This window comes from Panthera leo, chromosome C2 (genome assembly GCF_018350215.1).
Source record: "Panthera leo isolate Ple1 chromosome C2, P.leo_Ple1_pat1.1, whole genome shotgun sequence".
NCBI lineage: Eukaryota > Metazoa > Chordata > Mammalia > Carnivora > Felidae > Panthera > Panthera leo.
This window is the reverse complement of record NC_056687.1, coordinates 137947096-137965159: the sequence shown is the minus strand read 5'-3', so window position 1 is coordinate 137965159 and position 18064 is coordinate 137947096. Positions and strand designations below refer to the sequence as shown.

Below are 18064 nucleotides of genomic sequence, written 5' to 3'. Positions count from 1 at the left end.
ACTATTTGCATTTTCTTGCTCCAAACTGCTTTCAATGAAGAGTGTTTCTAAAAAAAAAGAATCACTGGATTTAGCCTAAGACTGGTGGTAACGTTTCTGATTTAGAGATGATTACCATTCGCATTTACAAAATTCTTTATAATCCATCGCAAGAGGGGATATGGGTCATAGTGCTTTTTTCACAGAGAGGAAACAGGGGGTTTAGCTTCTTTGCGAGATTGCACAGCAAACTGCCATTATGAGCTCCAGCCCACCAGTTCCAATATGCATTAAACCCAAAAACAGAGACAGGATTGTGCAAAGAAAGACCACGGATTATTTTAATATCACACCGTAGAAATATTTGCTACCATGGCTTATGAAAACCTGTATTGAAAATAGATCAATTGCGTCCTTCTGTAAGCTATAGTTCATTTGTTATCTCCAGCTCTTAATTTTATAGATTTTTGCAGAAAATTTTAAGTTTCAAAAAAAAAAAAGAAAGAAAATTTTAAGTTTCGATAGTTCTGTAGGTAAATTTGGATGCCAAAGCGATGAGTCCTTAGGAAACTGAACGTATTTTATGGGTTATTTTCCATGCTGAGCATTTAAGTATTAATCAGCACTGCTTTCAGGGATTTCTTTCTAACATCCTTTTCTATGTAAGATAAGGACTGCAATTCATTAGACCATTGGAGGAGCCAGAGGCTTTGCTAAGCTTTGCCTTTCTTGACGGCTCCTCTCAAATCTAACGCGAGTTTGTGTGCGCTTGTGTGTGGGTGTGTCTATATTATGCTGGTGACCAGACTTGAATGATGACACAATCTTGGTTGTCTTTCAGGCTAAATTGCCTCCCCTCTTTGGGGGTCAAAGATCATTTCAGCTTCAGTATCCTTTCTACTACCTACTATGGGAAGCAGCAAATGTGATCTTGTGAAACTGAGGGGTGACTTTTATCACGTTATTTTTCTTTACATTTCTCTATCAACCTCGCTCAGAATATACTCAAGAAATAAAAATAACTCTTCCCCAACTACTAGGTTTCTTTGATCTGGTCATTTCTAAGGGAAAACCTCTATTACCCTAGCAATGGACCCTTGAATGTTTTTGTTTTTGTTTTTGTTTTTGTTTTTGTTTTCTCTTAGGCAGAAACATCACAAGCAACAAACCCTCAAGCCCACAGCAAAGAGAATGCAGACACAGGACACCATTCCTTTCCCCGCTGCTTTTTTAACTTAGGGTGGCAGGCTAAATTTTGGCGAGAATGATGGCATTCATGGGAGGGGCGGGATAAAAGTGTGTTGTCTAATTACACGTTAATGGCAGAACTCGCCTTAACCTCTTCCCCTCCCGCGCCGTGGTGAATTTCCCCCGAGTGCTCCCTCGTGGATCCGGAGACCCTGCTCTCTTTAAGAGAGCCTCCCGCGCCCCTCACTCCGCCCCCTCCCAGGTCTCTGGGCTCGTCAAAGCTTCCCGAGAGCCATGGTTGGTCCAGGCAGGCAATCGGAGCACCTCATGGAGCCGCTGCTAACCGGGGGTGGGGTGCGGTGGGGTGGGGGGGTCTGTTTGTAGTACTCTCAGTCCTGATGTCACAGGCGCGGCAAGGACATCGCAAGGAGGAGTCGGATTACAGTAAGGATGGGCAGTGCAGCAGGCAGCCGGAGCGCACGCTCCAGCCGCCGGGGATCGTAGCCCGGGAGAGGCAGCCTGCAAGGCGCTCATCCCGCGGAAGAGGCACGCTGGGCGCTCGCCGCTCTCCACGCCGGGGACGTTTCCACCGAATGTAGCATGAAACGGCTCTGCTCTGCGTGTCAGCCTTGGGGACGAGCTGATGCTGAAGACGCCGCGGTGGGGTTCCAGCTGTCTGATTAATGAGAAACATAATGTATTTTGGTGAGTGTTACCTCTGATGATGTAATTCTGGGGGTGGCCGGCTCTTCACCAGGGCAGAACAGCCTTTAAAAAAAAAAAAAAAAAATCTTTAAGCCGCGAGAATATATTACGTTAAATCTACCTCCAGTTGGCAAGTGGAGGACCAAGCTGGTGCAGCCTTCAAAGCTTCCTTTGTGCTACAATTGGGGCTGTTTATTAGTCGTGTGTGAGTTTAAGTTGGAAAAGAAAAGAAACAGGGTGGGGGTGGATAAACTTTGGCTTGATTTGTCTGCATGAAGTTGGCTTTTTAGCTAGGTGAAGGAGAAATGGTGCGGCGTGGGAAGTCATGAGCTAACTCAATGGAATGTAAAACTAAGTTCCTGTACTATGGATGCTGTGAAATCTTAGTCAATACCAGCGTTTCATTAAGCATTTTGGTTTTTCCCGAATTCTGAGCCAAAAAGGAAAAACATTCTTTGGTGTGCAGGGGTTGAGCAGCTGAGGACGCTCCTCTATACCATCCCATTTTCCTTTTGGCTAGAACAGCAATAGCACAAAATGCATAGTATTTCAAACCTTTAGAGGTCTCGAAGCTGTTAAATATTTCTGCAGTTTCTGTGCCACGGTGGAACCCTCCCTTAAGATTTTCAGCCCAGCTGCCCTGCATTTCCAGAAAACATGTTGAGGCTTAGATCTGGGCTACCAGGGGAGCACTGTAAGCGGGCTTGGAGCTGTGTGTTCGCACTGTAAGGCTGCAACTTACTGCTGGGAGAGAAGGCACAACCCCTTCACTGAATAAGAAGCGGCCAAGGATTGGGACTGAATATCCTTTCCTCCTCCCCGAAGTTATGCTTTCCTTCTGTAAGTTCCATCCCGCGTCATCATCTGAGGGCATCTATCTGATATTAAAAGGTTTGTGAGAACAGCTGGAGAGGGGCCAGGGAAGGATTCCAAGATGCAAATGCTCTGGGTGATTTCTTGGTTGGCTTTAAATCTGAGACCTAGAGTCTTTTTTCAGATTAAGGAGGTGTTTAAATAAACTTGTGTTGGGGGAGTGTTAGTTTCTTGGGCATTTATTTCTGTGTGTACTATTTGCTTTGTTTTGTTTTCTTCAGACTTTGAAACATTTGTGAAAGTACGGGAGGAACAGGAGTTGTAAAAGCTGAATGCCTTTAGTTGTCTTGACAGCCGTTTTGATTTCCCTATAATTTGTGTCATATTAGGAAAGAAGTCTTAAAAATAACTAAAATTGATTTGGAAGAAACAATCCTCATTTCAGAGCCAAATTTAAGACAAATCCAGAGTTAAACAACACCTCTCTCCAGGGGTACTGTTGGAGGTGGTCAAGCTTGTTTATTGGCAATTGATAAAACAGCAAGTGTTTATCATGAATATATTTTTGATAAATGGAAAATCTTGGAGACGTAATCTGTCCTCCGGACAAAATAAAATTTCAGCATCTGTAATGCTATTGAGGGATAGGAAGTAGGTTATAATTTTAAGTGTTTAGCCTCTTGCAACAATTCTTTATGTGATGATGGCGAGCACGGAGGTTAGCCAGAGTAGTTGCATAGTCTAAAAGTACTGGTCAGTGGCCATCCATGCTGTACGAGATTATCATGTAGCTGCTGGAGAAATGTTCACTGGGCTAGCTCATGTTAACTGTAGGCTAGTCCAGCTGTCTCATAAAGCTGGGTGATTCACAGGGCAATTAGTTTCACCGTATAATGCAAGTTTTTAATGGTACAAATTGAAATGTGATGTCCTACTTCGGATGAAACTATACTCTTTGGAAGGCAAAGCTAAAGTTGCCCTCTGTGTCATGAATGTGGTTCCGTCTTACCAGGATTCCGGCATGAGATACGTTTTTCTATTCCTGGAGGAAACCGTGTGGATTCAGGAATGCCGTTGATTTCAGGTTAGGCTATGCAGCCCCTCTCACAGGCAGTTCAGAACTCCGAGAGCCCACCTGTCCCTAATAAAATGCCTGGTAAAAGACGTAGGGCAAGAGGAATTGAGCAGAACAATCCAGGCAGTTTCAAGATTCAGTAACATGCTGATGTTTGCAAATGCCTCAGACTGTGTATATTTGTGTATTTGTGTGTGTGCGTGTGTATTTGTGTGTTTGTATGTATCTATGTATTTCCAACATTTTAGCTATTTCGGGTAATTTTTCAAAACAATACTTTCACTTTGTAGTTTGGTTGCCCTTTACTTTCTTCTTCAATTTTGAACTGAGTCAGGGAGGACATAGGCAAAGAAAAAGTGGGGCTGCCTTCGTGGGCTTTTCTGGGGATTTGTGGGAATGGAGTGGAGGCGTCAGAAGACTTGTGTTTGCATCTCTGGCAGGGAGTGATGAAGAGCATGGTGATGCTGTCACACCAGGGAAACTGATATGCAAGCAGGGTATTTATTTCCCTTATAAATAATCTAATTTGTCAGTGTTGCTCGACACCCCCCTTCAAATGTAACTGAAGAATCACTGCCTACCTGCTTTCTTTTGCCTTAAGTACTAGACAGTTGCAGCCTCCCCTTGCTCAGTTGGCGTCTGTCCTGTGTGTGCAAGTTGGTGGGATATGTAATAGTTCCAGTTCTCAAGAATAGCTCATGTTTTGAGTGTGCCGTCTCAGACTTGCAAGACTAATGGACCCTTTTAATGACTTAAGCCTCACTCTTATCTCCTATTGAAATTTTAGTGCAGCGTTTTCAATAATTGTTCCTTTGCACTTACTGTGCAGTGATTTAAGAGTTTGCTGTTCAGTCACCGTGGATACTTTTGTTACTTATGCTATCGATCTTGCATTCATTACTTGGAGTTAAAAATAAGGCTCACATAGGAGAAAGAAGCAAGGAAAATCCCAGTCAGCAACCCGATTGGGATTACAGTAAAAGCCGGGGAAAATAATAAATAGTTCTGAAATTCCCTCCCCACCCCCATAAATATTTTACATAGTTAAAAATTACATGTGCCAAGGATGAATAGCCATTAATAATTTATCCAGAAATAAAAGCAAAGCAGCTGGGAGGCTTCTCCTCAGATTAAGGAAGAGAGGCTGTGGGTGGTTGTCAGTACAACAGACCTGAGCTGCTGGGTTACAGTTTGGTTAAGAGGAGTGTGCTGGTATGAAGGGCATGTTCCTTGCTTGAGTGCATCCTGGCTATTTGTCAGAGCCTGGCAGAAGGTTGTAACCATGTACTCTCTCCAGCTCTAAGCACCGTATGTCTGAATCATCTCCCCTTTCCATCTGGCCCACCACATTTCTCCACTGCTGGAGTGGTGAGTCGTTGCCAGTGGTCATGTCAACCTCACAAATTGTCCATGGTTGGCCAGAGAGGTGCTATGTCTGAACCCTTTGCCATCAGGGGAGAAAATGGGAGGCTGAATGCACTCAGGAAATTCTATGTGGCTGAAACGAAAGATGTTTTTAGGCCTGAGTCAACCAGATGGAGACTCTGGGGGAGCTTACAGCCAATGAGGGCTGGCTCCATGAGAATGCTCTGGAAAAAGGAAATAATACACCTGAAACAAATGAGCAGAACTGAGAGACAAATATTAGAGCCCCCTCAACGGTGTATTGAGGAAACCTGGGGAAAAGGGCGAACACAATCCACAAAGTGTGAAAGGGCTGTTCAAGTTCAGCCTGGCGTTCGTTGTGGATCAGCTGTCTTCCTTAAAATGCCTGAGAAAAATAGGAAAAATTACTTAGTGGTATGCTGATCATTACAAGAAATACTTGATTGAGAAAGCTTGTAATACAACAGCTAGGGGTAAAAAAAAAAACTAGTAGGAAAATTCTAGACCAGAAGCCTATTTCCCCGGCCTAGAATAGACACATTTGTATATTGTCATAAGAAGGACTTTTGTTTTTCCCCTGGGAGGTTGAGAACATTCTCACGTCAGCATTTACACTTTTGGTTGTGGCTGGACCATCAAGTTTCACCTCTAAAGCAGTATGTTAGGAAAACAGTTAAGCAGCAAGGTTATGGGGAAGGAAATGAGCAGAAAACAGCAGGCAGCAGAGAAAAACATTCCTCTATTTTTCATGTTTTCAGTAGAAACATTTAACTCGTCCTAATTAGTTTGTACTGAGTGATCTGTTATGGGGAATTAGGTCCACTAGAGTCTTTCTAAACACTCTGGAGGTGTTTCTATCTTCCTGAGGCTGACAGGAGGAGAGAATAACTCAGGAAGGCACTTGTTACTGTAGACTCCCCTTTTTAAAGCGTGAAGTCATTGCCATTATGTTTTATTACAAATGAATCTAAATGACATGCAGTAAATTACTACATAACGGGGATGGAGAACATGACAGGTGAATACTGTCAGAAGGGATCATATGCAGGAACCACAAACCGAACAGAACTTGGAAACCCATTAAGATTTCTTCCTCAAGACAGGGTCTCTTTTAAATTCATACGAAGCCCTTATTTTAAGGAAACGGATTCCAAATTTGATCAATATGCCAGTAACATGGAATCCTTATTACACTCTTAAATTTTAAGCAAAAAAAAAAATATTTTTAAGGACTTTATTAGTTGCTGTAATTATATGGAAATGAGATGGGTTTATTTAAGGGATAAGTTCCAAAATTCATGAGATAATGACGGCTTGCAAAGTTACCATTTTGTGGGTGGCATAATTGTTCCAAAAAACAAATGAAAAATTTAAATTAGTGGTTTCTGACTTCCATTTCAGAAGATTTGGTCACAGCTGTTTTTGACTAAAACCTCCCCTGATAAGACAAGATGCATTGGCGTGTGTGTGTGTGTGTGTGTGTGTGTATGGGTGTATTTCACACTGGAGCATCAAAAGGTGCCTTTTTACAGTAAACATCCAAATTTCTTTCCGCATTCACATCTTGTATGTTTTCCCAAATCTTTTCACATCATTTAAAAGGTAAAACATTAAGTATTGGTTTAACAAGATGGATATTAAACTCTTTTTTTTAGCACAGCTGGCTTCAAGTTTAACAACCATTATATATATTAGAGGTTTTAAAAATCAAGTCATGAGGATAATTTTTAAGCCTTTTTTCTGCTTAAGAGAGAGTGATGCTTGTATAAGCAGAAACCTGTCTCTACTTTGACCTTGAGAAAGAGACGTTTCCATTTGTATTACACTATGAAAAACATGTCAAAAAACAACAAAGGTCATAGCAGCTGCCCTCTCTTTCTCTCTGACTCTCTTTAAAAAAAGCCATTACATATCATTTCCCACAAAGATTAGTTTTGCAACAGAATTTCACACATGATTGGTGGCATTAAGAGAAAATACAGCATGAGAGGTGGCTAGAAATATCAAAGCTTAAAGTGGTTGAGATCATGCTTGAACCAAATTGCTAGGGTTGAAAATAGGAAGACGCTTTGCTCTGTCACAGCGTTAAAATCGTTATGAGGCAGCTGGAAGTCGGGCTTCATGGCATGTGAGCTTCAGGTTCACACAGCTTTTAAAATCTAGGGTATTTCCGTGAAACCCTCTTGACTCCGAAACCTGAAATGCACATGAACCTCCATCGGAGCCCTGGAGGGGATGCGCTGAGCCCCGAACTCCTTCTCCTTGTCCGCCTTTCAGTTTTCTCTTTTTTCTAGCCTGGCAGTATCCCATTTCTGTAAGAAAGGAGAACAGAGAAGAGTAACCTGGGCAAGGTCAGGAGGGAGACCCAGGTGTCAGGCCTGGAGCTCTGAGCAAATGCTGCCCGCCCCAAAGCACCACTGTACCTGGTGGGAGGGGAGGGCTGTGGGGCGAGAGTGGGTTTGGTTGGCTCCAAGTTCTTTTACAGGATGAATCACATTCGATGTGTATCCTCAGCAGCCTGTTTAGCTCAGTGCCAGGCACATAGGTGTTGATCGTGCATGACTGAGTGAGTTGGAGAATTAGGGAGGAGCGAATTCCACTTCCTCAGCAGATCCTTTAAGGCTGATGTTCCCTATGAAAACTGGTCCATGTGTGTTGACAAACACTCTTCTTGGCTCCTGAAACATTTTAGCTGCCTTTTTCTTGTCTTTTTTTTTTTAATCTTTAAAGGTAAGAACTAGTCCTTAGAAATCCGATCTGAAAATAAATATAAGGAGTTCTACAATCTTTTTTCACTTCTTTCTTCATAGAACTCTGCAGTGTAAAGAGTAACATATCTATAGAATATTAAGACCAGTGTACAAAAAAGTCTGAAGAATACCTAAAACCATCATAGGAGATGGTAGAATTGCACTTTGTTTTCCGTTCGCTTGATCACAACTTCGGTTCTCAGCTTTACTTGGCTTCAGGGAGTTTGCCCCAGATGTTGACGTCCTCTTGCCACAGGCTAGATAGGCAGGACTGCCCGCTATGTGCAATTAACCAAAACGTCCAGAAGGCCACCAGTTTTGAAGATCATTTGTGAAAGCTGAAGAAAATGGAGATCATTTGGACTACTATTTGCAAGGCTTTTGCAAAAATGTGCTTCACACTTACCTTTTTCATATTCATGTGTTTTGCTGGTGAGAGAAAGTGCTTGTGGCAGATTGCCCTGGGGATAAAAGTGCCACATGCGTGCAAACGTACTTTGATAAACATCATCCCTTACACTTACACCGCGATTTGTATTTCTCAAAATGCATCAATACTATGCTTTTTTTTTCAATCCTTAAAATGACCCATTGCAGGAGGTAGGTAAAATATAATTCTTTCTATTTTGAGATGAGGAATTTGAGCCTCCAGTGACTGAAAGAACATTCTCAAGGTCACACAGCTAGTAAACGTTAAGGCCAAGACTCCAATTTGGTCCTTCAGAGTCTTACTTCGGTGCTCTTTACTCTTTACAGAGGAGTAGAGGGGAATATTTCTTATGAATGGAGGATTACTTGTAATAGTAATGCTAGGAAAAAATATTCCAGCTGATAGGCTAAAGAAATGAATACAAAAGATTGGGAAATAAGATATATTTGTGTGTTGACTTTGAAAAATCAAAAGTAGTAACAGAGGCCTGACATAATTCATACTTTTTTTTTTATTCTGCCTTGTTTCTTGTGTCAAATAATTACTAATAAACACAAGTAGAATATTAGATTAGAATACTAATCGGCCTCAGGCAGGACCCGGCTTTCTCCACTGCCTCTGTTTTTCCAAGGCAGCATCAGATACTAAGGCTTGTATTAATTGTACAGCTGTATATTCCTGCTGTGTCACTATTTAACTCAATGCTTACAAAAAGAAAAATTCCAAGTCATTTGTGCTCCAGACTCTTTGATGTTTACAGTGACACCATCTCCAGTGTTTGGGTGTTCAAGATGGAACCCCAGCCTGGTCTTTTTTCTGTGACTGATAAAGAGAAACAAACAGCCTGTGAGAATTTAGCTGCTCCCCTCACTGCCTCTGTATTCTTGGGCAAGTCACCTCACATTTTTGATATCCAGGTTTTTGTAAAAGAAGAATAATGATAATGTGTTTCCCACAGTTCTATTTTGAGGACTAAAATATACAAGGCATATAAAAGTGCCAAGCCCCAGGAAGTACATGGTGAGCCGCCAGTAAAATGTGATTCTTTCCTACTTTTTTCCCCTCTGTATCCAACCCAATATACAAATGTATAAAATTGAAAAAAAGGGTTTATATCTCTTGGGGTCAAATCAGAAGACAGGAACCATGCTAACTAATTCACAAAGAAGGACTTTAATGCAGGTGGTTTGTTCTATGGATGATAGAATTGCTGGGAAGCCACATGGGGGCTGGTGAGGCAACCCAGAGATTAGCGATAGCAAGAAACTGGTAGTTGTAAGATGGAAGGACAAGAGACGTGGTCCTGAAGGCCAGGGCCCGGGGTCTCCTGGTGGGAGCTGGAGTCGTGGCAGACCTAAGACATCGGAGGTGGAAGGACTCGACCTTAGGCATGGAGAGAGACAGAGAAGTGCCCTGGCTTCTCCCTTTTGCCCACCCTCCAGTACGCTGCCTTTGCCCCTCATTGGTGGAATCGAACCAGAGGCCAGGCAGCGTGGGCACTGCACCCTGCAGGTGTCAGCTCCTGGGCAGTCCAGGGAAAGTTCAGGAAATAGACCTCAGGGTAAACTGGCCAAGGACCTGGAAAGAGATCTTACACCTGATAGGAGTGGCAGTTTCAATGTGACAGTGTCTCTGGAAGAACATCTCAATTTTCAGCCAGAGGTTTGGTTAGGGGGACATACAAGTAAGAGGGAAAGGAATAGAGCTGAAGAGCTTTCAGCAGTCCCCACTAATCCTCCAGGTTTCTGTACCTACTTTGTCACTTTCTGGTTCTGTGACGGTGGACAAATTAGTAAATCTGTCTCTGCGTCAACTTTTTCATTTATACAGTGGGTTATAGAGTCTGTCTGACAGCGAGGTTCAATGAGTTGTTGAATGCAAGCTTCACAATATGCAAAGCACCATGTGAATGGGCCTTGTTATGAGGATGTGAAAAACCATGTGGATTAGAAAGAGTGGAGCTTGGAAAAATAGCAGCTTGGAAATACATGTTCAGCTATGCAGTTTAGCGTTCCAGCAGAGATCTCTGAGTGCACTGAGAAAGGGAACATTTGGATACATCCTCACATAGCCCCTTGCATGGTGGGGTCAGATGTACCTGTGAGGCCATATATAATCGGTTCTTTGTTATTATTCTATAACAAAGGGAAATTGCAGGAGCAAAGGCAGGGAAGAGAAAGCGAGCTGGGCAGGAAACCCTCCGTAAAGATTCTCTAGCCCCATATTCCTTCCTGTCCAAGACTCTAAGGGGAATAGACACGTTGAAAGCTGAGGGAGTTTATTAATAGTTGCTTGGGAAGGGAAGAGGGATTTGATATCGATTTTTACCTGTTCTTCTATGTGTTGCTGGACTTTTAAAGACTGATTTCTTTGGCTGACTGGCCCTGCTATTAAAAACAAAACAAAACAAAACAAAAAAACCTAAGGCAAAACATTCTGCCCTTCCGGTATGGCATTATTAGCATTTCTCTCAAAGCCTTCTTTTAAAGCCTGCGACAGTTCATAACTTACGGTGCCCTTGTTTAGAGGCATCTCCACAGTGACTGCTGGGGAGCATTGTCCTTGCAGGGCACGATGCACGACACAGAAGGCAGGTGGTTACCACCAGGCATTTCACTTAGCTGCCCTCAGTGATGGGAGACATACCTTAGACGGCTTTGGCGATTCTTAGGAGCGTGTCCTAAGGTTATCAGTTAGAAGGTGTTTTAGAAGGCAGCTTGTTTAAAATATATATGTATTTTTTTTCTTTTTTTAAAAAAGTTCAAGATCCTATACACTAACCTTCTGGTAAACTTCTCCTCCTCCTCCTCCTTCTCCTCCTTCTCCTTCTCCTTCTCCTTCTCCTTCTCCATGGTGTCTTGGGTTTTCCTCACTTTAAAATGCTTAATAAGTAAGAGAGTTATAGTGAGAAGCCCAAGGCATGGAATTGACGGACCTCTTGGTTTCCTGAGAGTGTTTCCCAACTCCTGTTAATGGAGAGCAGTCCTGGTGCTGACAGGTGATGGGGTAGTACTGACAGAGAAGGGGGCTTAACAGCCTGAGCGCCTGCTTTGTGCCAGGCGCTGGCGTGACTTAATTCATTGCACCTCACCACCATCCTTAAGAGATGATCAGTCGATCTAAGTCCTGGCTGCACAGGGGCGCCTGGGTGGCTCAGTTGGTCAAGCGTCCGACTTCGGCTCAGGTCATGATCTCGTGGTTCATGAGTTGGAGCCCCGTGTCAGGCTCTGTGCTGACAGCTCAGAGCCTGGAGCCTGCTTTGGATTCTGTGTCTTCCTCTGTCTCTCTTGGCCCTTCCCCTGTTCAAGTTCTGTCACTCTGTCTCTCTCTCTCTCTCTCAAAAATAAATAAACATTAAATCCTGGCTGCACAATGGAATCCCCTGGGGAAATTCTGAATAGATGCTATTGTCAAGGCCCTACCACAATCTGTAAATCTACTTCTATGGGGATGGAGCCCGGGCATCTGAATTTTCTTTTAAAATGTCCAGGTTGATTCTGAAGGACAGCCAGAATTGAAAATCACTGAGATGTGTAATTTTAACCACTTTGCAGAGCAAGTCCTGTATGCTAGGAGTTCCCAGCTTGCCCCAACTCACCCTGGCAGCCAGGTCAGGAATTCATCCCAAGTCCACCTGACTCCAAAGCCTGTGTTCTTTCTCCCTCCACACGCTGACTCACTCCCCTTAGGGAGATCATCCCGTGGCCTCAAGTCCGGGCCTGATTGCAGCCATCTTGGGCTGCCCCCTTGCTTCCAGGGTGGAAGTCCCTAGAAATGGGCCCCCTCCTTTCTACCTGAGGTTCTTTATGGCGCTGGCACCCAAAACAGGTTCAGTGCAATAGGAGTCGATTCAGAATCACAGTTGGTATGGTTCTGGAAAGAATTTTAGAATTCTGCTTCTCAAAATTGAACGTTCATGCACATCACCTGAGGATCAGAGTAAAATGCAGCTCTTGATTCAGTAAGTGTGGTTTTGGCCTGTGATTCTACCTTTCTAACAACTGTCAGTGCTGCTGGTCCACCAACCACACTCTAAGTACTATGGCTTTAGAGAGCATATATCTGAGCTACAGGTTTCTGCAGATAGGGGGACTCAGGTCTAAGTGTCTCACCTCAATCTCCCTATTTCTTTTTTTTTTAAATGTTCATTTATTTTTGATAGAGTGCATGCAGGGGAGGGGTAGAAAGAGGGGGGCAGAGGATCCAAGTGGGCTTCGGGTTGGCAGCAACGAGCCCGATGTGGGGCTCAAACTCACAAACCACGAGATCATGACCGGAGCTGAAGTTGGATCCTCTACGGACCAAGCCCCCAGGTGCCACTATACCTCCTTATTTTTTTCCTACAGGATACTGTATGGCCCATGGTGTGAGTTCCAAGTCAGGTGACCAACCATCCTACTTTGCCTGCCGCTGAGGGGGTTCCCAAGATGTGGGCTTTGAGTGCTGACACTGAGAAAGTCTCATGCAGACTGTGATGAATTGACCACCCTAGTTTCAGTAGATCAACATGCAAGACCAAGTTCCCCAGGGAGAACTTGGGCAAGTAACTTGATCTCTATGAGCCTCAGTTTCCCTCTCTGTGAAGCGGAAATAATAATTGATACTGCCTAGAATAATTGTAGGTATTAAACTAGGTGGTGCATATAAAGCACTCGACACACTTGTCTCTTTGAGCCTCAGTTTACCTCTCTGTGAAGTGGAAACGATAAATAATACTCCCCAGAATAATTGTAGAAATTAGGTGCTGCGTGTAAGGCACTTGACATGCTGTCACAATGTTCATTCTCACTAAATGCTGGCTGTGCCTATTACCTGGAATACAGAGACCTGTGTCAGCACTCCCCTTCATTACTGAAAAGAAGAAATACCCCAAAGGTCAAGCGTGAGTGCTCACGGATCATCTCTATTGTACCATCTGTGTGCAGAGAGGGCAGCTTGTAAATCACGTCCTGCCCTGAGGTCTGACGGGCAAGCGGGGGTGAAGCATTTTCCGTTCAGGATATGGTTTGCCAACCCTGAATATCAGCGCCAGTGATTTTTATTTGCTGTTTAGGGAAAGAAAGGCCTGGCTAAGGCCCGTCCACCTTGGGACATTCTGAACTGGCCCCTGGTGTTCCTGTCGACCTTGTTCATCCATTAGTGTTTCCCTGAGCCCTGTAACAACTTATGAGGGCAGCTGCCGCTAATGACTGTGCCTTCCATCTCCTGACCTGTCATTGTGTTAACAATCGATATCCTTCAAAAAACACACACCAACAGATAAGGCAGCACCCACACTACACCTTCTACTTAAATGGCCCACGGAGAGGGAAAAATAAAGACCTCTAACTCGCACGCTTCCTAGCACAGAGCCTGGCACACGGACACTGGATTCGTTAAGTGTTTATTGCGTGCAGTGCCAGGCTGGGGGCATCCCTCTTTCGTGCCGGTCAATTTCTCGTAGAGACGGGAGGGGCCGCTTCCTCGTGTGCAGTGGGCTGGTGTTGAGTGCACGAGGCTGGCTTTGCCAGTCCTTACCTAGGAAAAGCCATTTCACTCACCTCCTGTCAAATGCCATCAGCTTATCAGAACACTTGGTGTGCCAAATATGTGACTATTATGTGTGAGGCAAGGTGCACTTTTGTTTTCCTGTTGTGGCTCGTAAGTGGGACTGCTACAAGCAGCAAATTATTGCACGGTAGGGGTTACCAGGGCTGAACTGCAGCCGACTAGCATTTTAGACAAGAAGACAAACGAACAGCAGAGCAGAAGCTATTCTTGCTTTCCTTCAGTGTGACGTCCAGTTGCAGAAAGGGCCCTCCACTTTCACGTGTATCCGTTTTAGAGGAACAATTGGCAGATTTTGTCTCTGGTCTCATCTCTGCTTACTTGTAGTCAGACCCTCATGCCATTCTAAAAGGGCATTAAACCTAGGGAATCAAAGTGCCCATTTCATAGACAGGAAAGTAGAGGCCAAGTGATTAGTAAATTCGCGTATCTGGCCAGGACCAACGCCCAGACTAAAAATTAAAACCCGGGTCTTGATCCAGTGGTGCGAATTTGGATGAATTGTCCGGGACCTCAGCTTCCAAAGCTTCCAAGTCAGTAGATTGGATAAAGACCAGTCACCCTACCCCACAAGGCAGCGCTGTTAACTACTAAAAATAGTCCAGGTTTTTTAAATGCTTAGTGCCTGCCATCACTGCTCTAAGTATACCCCCTTAACTCATCCTCATAGCATCCCTGTGATGGAAGATGATCACAATGCCTATTTTACAGACGAGGAAACGGAGCTACAGAGAGGTCAGGTAATGAGAGTAGGGTAAGTGGCTGAGCTGAGGCATACCTAACGTGTCTGGCTCCCCAGCCCCGGCCCCACCATCCTGTGCTGTGTGACCTTGAGTAAATCTCAGCCTCTGAAAACCAAAGCCCAGGAGCATAGTCTCACTATTCAGACCGAGCAGCAGGTTTCTGAAGCAGGCAAAAAAACAAAACAAAACAAAACAAAAAACCTAACAGGCAAACCAGCCAACTAGCAAAACTCCTCTGGGTTTGCATGTCAAGCAGCCACCTGGTGGTGGGGCTGAGGCCAAGATCAAGGAAAAATTCCCGGTCCCTTCCAGAAAGTCTGCCTAAGGGCAGGACATAGGAAATCTTGTTCATAGAACATGTAACACCAGTCCTACTCGTGCTGCAAAATCAAGGCTTATAAATAATGCCATCACAATGACAACTGGCTTCTATGTGCTGGGAGAAAGGCTATGCCCTTTCCCTGTGTGTTTGTGCCTGATAGAGGGACCACACTCTTGCAAATGGAACAGTCTATTTCCTTTCTCACGGACTTCTTCCTGGGTACATCATGCAATGTGCCATACATGGGGTGATCTTTTTTTTTTTTAAATCAGTTAATATCTGAACTTATTTTAGGTCCATGGAGCACCAGGAAACTGAAAGAGACAGTGAATTCTTTTTATACCCATAAGAGAATATTTGCTATTTTTTTTTTGAAAAAGTAATACATGCACAATTTTTAAAATTTTTTTTAACATTTATTTATTTTTGAGACAGAGAGAGACAGAGCATGAACGGGGGAGGGGCATAGAGAGAGGGAGACACAGAATCGGAAGCAGGCTCCAGGCTCTGAGCCATCAGCCCAGAGCCCGACGCGGGGCTCGAACTCACGGACCGCGAGAGCGTGACCTGAGCTGAAGTCGGACGCCCAACCGACTGAGCCACCCAGGTGCCCCCATGCACAATTTTTTAAGTAGAATATTATAAAAGGGTAAATAGTGAAAACTTAATCTTCCTTCATTCTTGTGCACTTTCTTACATTTGAGAGGCTAAATTCAATGGAAGGTGGGGAGAGGGGATGGGGGAAATATTGAAGGTGGTCAGGAGGTAAAAACTTCCAGTTATAAGATAATTAAGTCCCGGGGATGTAATGTAAAGTATGATGACTATAGTTAATACTGTATTGTATATTTGAGGGTTGCTAAGGGAGGAGATCTTAAAAGTTCTCATCATAAGAAAAGAAATTGAAACTATGTGAGGTGATGGATGTTAACTAAATTTATTGAGGTCATTTCTCAATAAGTACATATATTAGGTCATTATGTTGTACGCCTTAAACTTATGTAATATGTCAATTACATCTCAATAAAACTGAAAAAAAATAAATTCTATGGACGGGTATATGTGTATACCCACCCTCTTATTTTTATATGGAATGGAAACATACCATGAACCTTGTTTTGCATATTGCTTTCTTTAGTATATTTGATGTTTCTCATTCCCTTTATTTTATAGCTGCATAGTATTCTAATGCAGGAACATATTGTGATTTATTTTACTGGCCCTTTTAAAAGAGAAATAACGTCTTTCCACTCTTTTACTGATAAAAGCAATGAATATCATTGTGCATACATAATTTTTTGTGTGCATGAACACACATATATATAGGGTAAATTCTCAAAAGTAGAATTTATGGGGCAAGGCATATTAAATTCTCATGGGTGTTGCCAAAGTGCCCCATGGAAAGTTTTTACTGATTGATTTCTACATATATTTCTAAAATTAAAGAGTAGAATAACTCCTTTCTAAGTGGTAAACTATGTATGTGAACACCGCCTTGCAGACTTCTCAAATGTGGGTTCTCAGACTGAAACAAAATGAAATGGCTTTCTCCTGTTTTGTCCTTGCTTCCCCTTCTCCAGTCGGTTTCTCCATTTCACTTCCATTGTGCAAATTCCATATGGATATTAGTTTCAACTTCCAAAAAAGTAGTGGTGTCACAAAAGGGAAGATGCTGCATGCTTTAAGAATGGGGGGTCCATGGGGCACCTGGGTGGCTCAGTTGGTTAAGCATCTGACTCTTGGTTTCCGCTCAGGTCATGCTCTCACAGTTTAGTGAGTTCAAGCCCCATGCTGGGCTCTGCGTTGGCAGCACTGAGCCTGCTTGGAATTCTCTCTCTTTCTTTCTCTCTTCCCCTCCCCTACTTGTACTGTTTCTGTCTCTCAAAATAAATAAATAAACTTTTAAAAATTAAAAAAAAAAAGAATGGGGATGCATACAACAGGAAGTTTTCACCTTTTAAATAAAATTGTACCCTTCCCCTCAAAACCAGAAGGCTAGCCCTTGAAAGATCTCTATCAATTAGACCTTAAGCCAAATATGGTTAGAAGTTTCATTTTCTTCGAGCCAGTGGGCCTTAAAAGGTAAAGACACATTTGCATAATTTCATATTTCAGTATTTTTTTCTTCTGTCCCTAACCCCGTGTTTTTCTTTGACTTTTTCAGCATCTCTATTTACAACATATTAAGCTTAGAAATAATCTGGAATGTCTGTAGCATGTTTCTATGGTAAAAATGCCACAGTTATTTAAAAAACAAAATCCAAACAGTGATTATGGTTACCATTTATTGAGCTCTTTAGTTCTTTACAAACCTCAGCTCATTCCCTAAAGTAATGATACCGTTTTAATGAACTAGATGTCATTCTGTCTACTTTACAAAAGAAGAAAGATGTGTTTAAAGGTTTAGTTTCTTGTCTCCAAAACAGATTGAAAATGGCAGGCAAAGGATTCAAGCCCAAGACCATCCAGCTGGACATCTGGTGTGTCAAAATGTTGACACCACCCTTTGGTATTTTCTGTCCAATGTAATACTGTGAGCCACTTCTGTAGAATCTTGATAGGAGGGGACATTTATATAAAGCGGAGGTTCTCATTTTCCCTGTCCTTGCTATTGAAGAGTCCTACGGATGATCACAGCAATTCCTGCTAAAATGTAGACAATGCTAGGAGCCTTATCCTGCGGTAGGGGACCTGTGGAGAGAAGGGCAGCCAATCCTCTTTTCTCTCTTCTGTTGAAGAGATGGTCTCCTTTGTTACCTGCTGTCTCTTTGGGCCATCCAAACAGTCCCCAGTGTTGTCAAAGCCAATGAAAATTAAATGAAGGAAGTCAGTAAAATACTGCATTTAATGATGTGTTATTCAGGAGTGCTGTGCAGAACTTACTGTCTAGTGTCCTAATTTATGTCCCCTGTGTTCACCGAGCTGTTTGGAGTTCTCTTCAATCCTGGGGACCATACAAACTTGTGCAATATGCAGAAGAAGCATCTCACGAATCTAGATGGCAGCTTGAGATCTCATCTGACATCCTACATTTATAAGTGAGAAGAAGGAAGAGAACAGGTGTAACTACTTACTTACCCCAAATAGTCGGTAGTGAGTGGTGGAGCTGGGCTACCTAGAATTGCG

The 18064-nt window shown here is 43.1% G+C and overlaps 1 protein-coding gene across 6 annotated transcripts in view; it reads left to right on the top strand.

Moving 5' to 3' along the window:
- Positions 1-18064, top strand: part of ZNF385D (zinc finger protein 385D) — a 1208478-nt gene that overhangs the window by 911184 nt on the left and 279230 nt on the right. The window contains exon 1 of one of the 6 annotated variants that reach the window (XM_042955768.1): positions 1607-1872. The exons of 4 other annotated variants lie outside the window; for them this stretch is intronic. In XM_042955768.1, the coding sequence (XP_042811702.1) occupies positions 1851-1872 (22 nt within the window). In that variant the 5' untranslated portion in view covers positions 1607-1850. Of the gene's footprint in view, positions 1-1606; positions 1873-2660; positions 2713-18064 lie in introns of those variants that run through there. One more of the 6 variants, XM_042955769.1, reaches the window with a different exon arrangement.